The following is a 9,365-nucleotide window of genomic DNA, read 5'->3' on the forward strand; positions in this document are numbered from 1 at the left end:
AGGTACAGTAAGTCCTCGTCTAACATTGCCCCCGACAACTTTGTTTCGTTATAACGTCGCTACTCTTTAGAAACCCATGATTCGGACAGTGTCCCGCGAATTCGGTATAACGTCATCACAGACACACCACACACTCGCTCCACCTCTGCCCATCAGTTAGTACAATACAAAATGATTTAGTTTATTTACCTTTTTGGATGTATAATATATTCGATTTTCTATAAAAATTTAATTTAATTTATGTATATGTAATGTATTTCATGGGGCAAAGGGAGGCTGGGGAACATAACTCCTGTTTTTTTTCTATTAAGGGGAAAATTTATTCCTTTGACGTTGTTTCTTTTAACGTCGCGGTTTTCAGAAACGGAACCACGACGTTAAGCGAGGACTTACTGTATATATAAGTCCTATCATGTCTTCACAACGCCGTAGTCACGTCTTTGCAGCCTCTGAAGCGTATAAGTGAATAGAATGATACATGCAGTTCAATATGGTTGTAACAGGAATACTGTAGTGGCACGTAGTCTGCTGCTAACAGAATTGTGTTCTCCCATAATGTTACTAGTGCCATCAGCAGCAAAGCCAATCATGTTCTCATGTGGATTACGGTGTGTTTCTAATGTTTTCATAATTAAATTATACAAATTTTTCCCTGTTGACCGTTTAGATGATTCATCACCATATACAGTCTCTCCTCGACTTACAACGGGGTTCCGTCCCATCGACCAGGTCGTAAGTCGAAAAGACGAAAATAATACATTGAAATTATAAAATGGGTGTCTCTTTTTCTTCTCAGCACCACGAGAACTCTCACTTTTACGCTTGCTAGCCATTTTAAAGGGAATTACAAACAAAAATTTGGTCAGTACACAGCGCGATCACTAATGTCAGGACTCAAAAATACGTAATGTGAAAAATATTTTATACGACCATGGCCGTCGTATGTCCGGGTTGACGTAAGTCGAGGAGAGACTGTACATTGATCAGCTCTAATAACCCAGATTTAATGCTGTGTGTGGTTGAATCCCAAAATCTGACAAGAACAGAGGATGCTTTCATCGTGCTAATGTCTGTTGTTTCGTCAACAATAATGGAAAATTTATTTTCTCTAAGCTTATCTAATAAATCCTCGGTGGCACTCCATCTTAATGTACTCACAACCTCCATGCATTTTGTTCTTTTCATGTTCATGGCTTGAGCAATTACTGAATCAGGAAACATCCTTCTCATGAGGTCTACTAAATGATCTGCAGTGGTAAATGGCAAGTTGTGCTCGGCATTAAAGCAAGCAAAAAGAATTGTTGCTACTGCTACTCCACTTGCTGCATAGTACTCCTGGTGGACCGGAGTCCACTCCTGCTGGACCTCCTGGTGTTGTGAGGCCTCATAAACTGCATGCATCTTTGTTGTCTTGTGACGTTTGATGTGTGTCAACTCCACACTCACTTCCCTCTTGCATATGTTGCAAAAGGCTGTAGATGGATTGTCCTTGACATGGGACAACCAGGACTGGAAATCTTTACTGTTCAGCCATGCATCTCTGAAGCTCCACTTCGCAGCCATCACCACCTCCAATAGGAGATTTGATAAATTTTTGTGTAGTCTCCCCTACAAACCCAAGAATTACTAAATCAGTGAATAATTGCCATGATCTTTCTAAGCTATTTGCGCAGTCCTTTATAAGTGCACAGTAATATATATTTGGCCCTTTGGATTAATAAACGGAACAAATGAACAAGGTGTAAAGGTTTCATTTATCTAATCATTTCTGTTGATACACTGATAAAAGAAAATGGTTAAGGTATGGGTAACTCCTCTATATGTAGTTACCAATGATGAAAGTTGTGATTAATTAAATGACAATACATAAATAAATATATCCTTACCGGCTTGTAGATAGAGTACTGTGTGCCTGTCCAGCTGATGGTAAGAGCTCTAACCATATCCACGGACAAGAACAAACTGGGGTTTCCACAGCAGTCAAGGGTCCCATTTTGATTTTGCAAGTCATTTATTACCCACAATCCATTTATGCTATGCATTATCTGTTGATATCCAGTACAGTCAACCCTCACTTTACGCGGTTAATGTAACCCGCAGGGTCCCGCGGAAAGTGAGGAACGCGTAAAGTGGATAACATAACATATGGGATTAATTGAAATAGAGTCCGGGCCGACCCCCAAACTCCACTTTTTGACGACACACAACTTTGTTGTAGTAAAAATTTTATCTTAACTTTATGATGGTATGAAAAAACAAGTAATATAGAAGAGGTTAGGTTAGGAAAAATAAAGGTTAACATAGGAAAAGTAAAGGTTAGGTTAGGAAAACTAAAAGTTATGTGGAACACTTACGTTAGTAGAAGAGATGGGTCGGCATACAGGGATGGAGGCTGGTTCCGAGGCAGAGGGCAGATTACTGGCCCTCAGGTGAATCACCATTACTAGGTGAATCACCATCACTGTCACTTACAGTTGTCAGGGCTTCCCTGACAAATCCCTCAAAGTCATCTTCACTGTCACTATCACTGGCTTGGGCTGGCTGTGGTGGGTTGCGGGCGAAGAAATCTGTTATGCTTTGCTGACGGCTGGTGTTGATGTTGTCGTGATACACCTTGATGTAGGGCTCTATAGTCTGCAACAGCTGGGTAGTGAAGATTTCATACCTGTTTGCGTCAGGGTCGTCGGAAAGGAGGAGCTTGGCTTTCTCGATACATTCGATGGCACCCCTAGCATTACTATGGGATAAGTGTTGTTCTTTTTGGGATGACGCACCACCTGCCTCTTCACTGACGTCGTCATCATCATCATCTACCATCTCGTCGGTAGTCACATCAGGATCCCTTATCACCTCCAGGATGTTGTCGTTGGTGGTCTCGGAGAAGCCTGGAACTGTAACAGTCTGCGCAGCTTCTCTGGCAAGGTCCACTGCTACTGCAACAGTCTGAACCTCACCAGTCACAGATTGACTCCTCCTCTCACCTGGTATTCCATGCAACACATGTCTCCATGCGTGACGAATTGTAGCAATAGACAGCTGATCCCATGACTCCACCAAGAAGTCCACAGCTTTCTTGATGTTAAATACTCTCCAGAATTGTTTGAACAGTATTTTTTGCTGTGCCAACTGTTGATCCTCATCTTCTTCGCTCTTGCTATCGGTGGTGGTGTCACTCAGGTTGCGCAACTCTTCCCTGGTGTTGGTGTAGTCGTTCAGGAGTTTGAATTTTTTCGTAGAGAATGCAGCTTTTACATTACAGATTAACTCTTGGTCCATGGGCTGTAATATAGACGTAGTGTTGGGAGGAAGGAAGACCACTTTTACGTTGGGGTGACGATCTAACAGTAGGGGCGAGTGTCCTGGTGCGTTGTCCAGCAGCAACAAAATCTTGAATGGCACATTCTGTTGCTCACAGAATTTCTTTACATCGGGAACAAAACAGTCATCAAACCAGGAGAGGGACAGTGTAGAGAACATCCACGCCTTACGTGCGGTCAGCCAGTGGACATTTAGCTTGGTCATGTCCATGGTTTTGTAGGCGTGTGGCTTGCGTGCTGTGTGGATCACCGATAACTTGAGCTTACTGGTACCGGAGGCATTGGTGGTAAACAGGACGGTGATGCGTTCCTTCTGCATCTTCCGGCCCCGAATCTTGCTGGCATTCTTTACAACAAAGCACTTGGAAGGTAGCTTTTTCCAGAAAAGACCAGATTCGTCCATGTTAAACACCTGGTCGTCACTGTACTGTCCTTCCTCCATAATCTCACGTAAAAACGGAGGAAATTCCCTAGCCGCAGCACGGTCAGCACTCGCTTCTTCACCACCAATGTTTATATTGGTGATCTTGTTCCGGATCTTAAACCTCTGTAACCACCCAGAGGAAGCATTAAAGGGTTTGGGCTCTGTAGTTCCCATCTTTCGTGCCACTGCCATGTACAGTTCACGTGCGTAGTCCTTAACAGAGCGCGTGTCGACCGCCATGTTCCGTCGCGCCTGACGCACCAAGTACCTCACAAGTAATTTTTCTGTCTTGAGAAGCACCTGGTTGTGAAAATACTTGATCATAGAAGCACCTGTAGACTTTGTGATCTTCATGTGCTCCTTTATCTTGGCTGCATCCTTCTTTATTGTTCGAATCGTAGATTCATTCACACCATGCTGGCGCGCCAAATCAACCTGCCTTGTTCCTTTCTCCAACTCTTGGATGATGGTATACTTCACCTCGTAGCTTAAGGAACGTCGTGTCTTCTTTGGCTTAGTGCCGCTGGGTCCAGGTAAGGAAAGGTTTCTCTCTGGGGGTGGTGGTCCGGCGGAAGCCATTTTAGAGAACAATGGATGCACGTTTACACGGTCTGGCGTGGAGGGATGAAACTGGCGCGGCTAGGTCAAGGATCATCTTTCCTCCCTCCCTCCCTCCCCCGGGTGGACACGTCATAATATTTTAAGCCAATTACAGCTAGCAGCAGAGGGGGGTAGGGATGCATGGCCAATCACAGTCCGATACGTCATATGACGTCAGTGATAACGCAACAAAGACACACACTGCGCAACCTTACCGTGCGGCTTGCCCAAGTGGAGGGAGGAGGAGGGAGAGGCGAGGAGCACAGGCAGGCAGGCGGGTGGGGCGAATCTAAAAATAGCGTCGCGCCGGACACGCTCCGCGTAATGTGGCTCACGCACCGCGTAATGTGAGCATGTTAGGTTCTGGCAAGGCACCGCGTTAACGTGGAAACGCGGAATGTGGGACCGCGTAAAGTGAGGGTTGACTGTATACTAAAGGAGTTGATAAAAAAAATGCCATATACTGTATATATTACTGAAGAAAAAATGATTAAGTCCTTTACATTTTATATGGATTTCTAGAACAATGAGGAATACATTCCTCATAGCATCTCGGTGACTTAGAATGTGGACGGGCTCTCCTAATGATGTCACCAACTGTCATTTGTTTTCCTCATTAGCAGACGATGTTCCTCAAAATGGCAGCCCTGATTGTAGCAACGGGAAATCTAACAATACTTATTTGGGGGACTGTACATATTAACCCTTAAGCCCCGGGTTAGGGTGCTGCTGGCAGTACCTTCCATGCGGGGTTAAATCGAGAAAAAAAATCAACATTTCCAAAATTAATTAAAAAAAAATGGCGATAAAATAGGCAGATGTTCTGGAACGTCACCCGGGGCGCGCTAGTTGGACATTCTGAAACGTCACCCGGGGCCTAAGGGTTAATGTACAGTATCAAAACAAACAAATGCTTTTTTACACCAATCAACTAACTTGTACAGTAATACGTTTGACATTACTTTATCAATATCATAGAGTGTATTGAGATTTCACATCATGATTTCTTCCTTGCAGGTGTGGTTAAGATGTATCGATCATGTGGATTGGAAGGCTTCAAAAACACAAGAAAAGGCACAAACATCGCAGCACAGGCAACGGCCATAAGTTTAGCTACAGTGAGTTAAATGCTCTGAATGTATCAGTGTATATGGGATGAATTTATGGTTTCTATATTGTGTATAATTGTATGTACATTGTGGATATGAAGAAGTATGTATGTACTGCATATTTTAAATTATTTTGTCACAATGTATAATGTAAAAGGGTACCTGACTTTACATTGGAGGAAGTGAATGTGGTTGAGTGTAGTGCTGGTCACACTACTTTCTTGTATACAAAGCTTACTATCCCTCACTCTTGGCACTTATGACCCACTTTCTTTCGTGATCTGACATTCAAAATAGGTCTTAGTCCTAATAGATCCCAATTCTAGGAGACCCCAGTCCTAATAGACCCCATTTCTAGTATGTGATGTCCCAGTCCTAATAGACCCCAGGTCTAGTATGTACCAGTCCTAATAGACCCCAATTCTAGTATGTTCCAGTCCTAATAAACCCCAGCTGTAGTATGTTCCAGTCCTAATAGACCCCAGGTCTAGTATGTACCAGTCCTAATAGACCCCAATTCTAGTATGTCCCAGTCCTAATAGACCCAAGCTGTAGTATGTTCCAGTCCTAATAGACCCCTGTTCTAGTATGTTCCAGTCCTAATAGACCCCAGCTGTAGTATGTTCCAGTCCTAATAGACCCCAGCTGTAGTATGTTCCAGTCCTAATAGACCCCAATTCTAGTATGTTCCAGTCCTAATAGACCCCAGCTGTAGTATGTTCCAGTCCTAATAGACCCCTGTTCTAGTATGTTCCAGTCCTAATAGACCCCAGCTGTAGTATGTTCCAGTCCTAATAGACCCCAGTTCTAGTATGTTCCAGTCCTAATAGACCCCAGCTGTAGTATGTTCCAGTCCTAATAGACCCCAGTTCTAGTATGTTCCAGTCCTAATAGACCCCTGTTCTAGTATGTTCCAGTCCTAGTAGACCCAATTCTAGTATTTTCCAGTCATAATAGACTCATGTTTTAGGAGGCCTAGTTTTGATAGTACCTATCAAGTACTACTGTATATAGCTCCATACTATGACATACACATTAGTCTCTTATTTCATAGTATTCTTGTGAAATAAACTACAGTAAACCCTTAAACATTGTGGGCGTTAGGTTAATGAAAACCCTGTGAAGACCCAAAACCGCAATGTTCACCTATGGGAAGCTACGGGAAGCCAAAATTGTAAAAAAATATAGAGAAACTTGCTCCATAACTCACTTACTTCCCACATATGCTCGTTATTTTTTTTATTTTGTAGTTATATATTATATTTCCATATTTCTAAGCAACATTAGAGTATTGTAATTATTTTGTCACATCTTTTATAGTTTCATTACAAGTAACAGTATATGAGGCAGTTGGTCTAGTGAGTTGGCCACATAATTTATAGCTAAGGCCCTGGCTAGAACTGCCTCCATAGATTCACGTTCACGTCTCACACATACACACCCATGCTCTTTGTTTTCTTGTTTTATATTATATTTTATTTATTTTTAAGCCACATTAGAGTATTGTAATGATTTTTTTACAACTTTTATAGTTTCATTAGCAAGCAACAGTAAACACGGCAGGTAAGCTGGCTAGTCGGGGATGTAGGTATAGTCTATTTATTTCTATTTATTTTATTTTATTTTTATTTTTATTTATTTATTTTTATTATTACTTTTTTTTGACGGAGAATATCCCACACGGGCACAAGTCATCGACCCACAACAGGGCCTAGGGGGCAAAAAAATAAGAGTAAAAAGAAATTAAAAATAGAAAAGAAAAAGATTATAAATCTACACCACAAAGATGCCTGAAAATCAGCTTTTTAAAGTGAGGTGAGACAGAAAAGGGCAGAGCATTCCACAGTTTGGCTGTGTGAGGAAAGAAGGATGTACTATAACGGGTTATTCTAGTGTGACCGACAGCCACAGAGAAACTGTGGGCTTTGCGGGCAAGACGAGTGTTACGAGCCCACAGCCTTGACGGCGGTACACAGGATGCCAAATCCACCGAACATTGCCTGTTAAAGTATATGTAAAATAGAGAGAGTGAAGCAACATTGCAGCGAAGAGAAAGGGAAGAAAGATTATCAACTAAAGGAGGAGAGTCAATAAGATGAAATGCCTTTAATTCCATCCTATCTAACAGTTGGACGGAAAAAGAGCCACCCCAGATATGAGGGCAGTACTCCAAGTTAGGACGAATGAATCCCTTATATACTTGAAGTAACTGCTCAGGAGTGAAGTAGCTATGGCATCTGTACAGCATTCCTAGCTTTTGGGAGGCAGCTTTAGCAATGTTGTGGATGTGTGGCTTCCATGACAAATGTTCACTTCTCACACATACATTTTTCTAATTTTATTGTTTTATATTTATTTTCTTTATTTCTAACCCACATTGTTTATATAGAGTAGAATAAGTGTTAAAGAATTATGTTTTCTGAGACACACACTGGGAGTCAGCTGGCTGACATGCCAGTCATCTGTGGCCTGTGAAATGGTAATGCAAGATGCCATTGTTACATATAATGAAACAATAAAAGTTGTGGAAAAATCATTTCAATACTCTTATGTGACTTGGAAATAAAGAAAATATGATATGAAACTATAATATAAGAATTATGAAGAGCATGGGTGTGAATTCTTTGCGGGAGGTGATTGTATGTGTGGAAACAGTGAGCAGTTTGTCAATACTTAGTGCATCTGGTGGCTTGGCTGGTTAGCCCTATTTCAGTTTAAATGCTCACCTCACAATCACCTCTGCTGTAATTTTACTTTATCCTCTTTGCCACTGATTGTTAAGTTGATTTCAGTAGAGAATATTTCGTAAAAATAATGAAAGCATAAAAAATAAAAAAATAAAACAGGATGGTAATACATGTTGCCATTGTTACCTATAATGAAACTATATAAGTTGTGGAAAAGTCATTGAAATACTCTAATGTGGCTTAGGAATACTGCATGGGAAATATAATATAAAAATTATGAAGAGCATGGGTGTGTTTTCTGTCTCTAAGATGCAGTGGAACTCACCCGTGCGACCGTAGAGAACCCTCGCGGTCAGTAGTGGAAGTTGTCAGATGCACGAACATAACCTTCCTTGCTCCCCATGCAATTTGCGGAGGGGTGAGGCCCGTGTTGTTTAAAGCCGCGTAGTTTAAGGGTTTACTATATTTTAGGCCCAGTTATAATGCAAACAGCATTAACAAGTTTTGGGTTTATGTACAGAGAGCGCTTGACCGAGGCTTGAAGAATGTCAGGGTGAAGGTGGCTGGCTTAGGGCCTGGACGCATGGTGAGTGTAAATTTATTTTCTTGTTGAGGAAAAACTTTAACCTGGAATGCATGCTAAATACTTTGTAGTTCTTGTTGTCAGTGAATGATTTTTTTATTTGTTGTGTTTAAAAAATATTAGTAAAATTTGTATCAAGCGTAGTAGCAAATAATTACAACAACCTAGGGCAGACATGGAGCCAAAGCCAAACATTCGGCTTCGAAACCAAAGCCAGCCATTTACCACTCGGGATAGCCTGAAATTTATTAAATGAGTCTGTCACTCGCTCTGTTTGGAGCTCAGCCTTTCTGGGAAAGGCTGGGAAATCATATTTAAGCCTCAAAAATAAATAAAATAAATAAAAGCCATATTGGTGAGTACAGTATAAGTAAAAGTGAGAGTTTACTGTTGATTCCTCTTTGTGCTGTACCCACATCATTGCATCAGTCAGTATATAATGCACATGACAGGAAAGACTAAATCATGAAGAAGACGATGGCAGAATCAGAAAAAAAGATATTGTAAAAATTAACAGAGTTACAGAATAAAAAGTAAAAAGTGGTTGTGGTTAGGCGTGGTGGCCGAAATGTTTATACAGTGTACAGTACAATACAGTACGCATTTTTTTCCATGCTAGTGTGGGGGGGGGGGCTCTAAAACCCT

The 9,365-nt window shown here is 41.5% G+C and overlaps 1 protein-coding gene across 1 annotated transcript in view; it reads left to right on the top strand.

The window, feature by feature from the left end:
- The window catches only part of LOC121872260 (28S ribosomal protein S11, mitochondrial-like), a 33,669-nt gene extending 24,895 nt beyond the window's left edge, over positions 1–8,774 (top strand). Inside the window, exons 3-4 of the mRNA XM_042374927.1 lie at positions 5,359–5,459; positions 8,658–8,774. Coding sequence (XP_042230861.1) covers positions 5,359–5,459; positions 8,658–8,750 — 194 coding nt within the window. The 3' untranslated portion in view covers positions 8,751–8,774. The remainder of the gene's footprint in view (positions 1–5,358; positions 5,460–8,657) is intronic.
- Positions 8,775–9,365: the final 591 nt, after the last annotated feature.

The sequence above is a fragment of the Homarus americanus genome, unplaced genomic scaffold (assembly GCF_018991925.1).
Source record: "Homarus americanus isolate GMGI-L3 unplaced genomic scaffold, GMGI_Hamer_2.0 scaffold5589, whole genome shotgun sequence".
In the NCBI taxonomy this organism is placed as follows: domain Eukaryota; kingdom Metazoa; phylum Arthropoda; class Malacostraca; order Decapoda; family Nephropidae; genus Homarus; species Homarus americanus.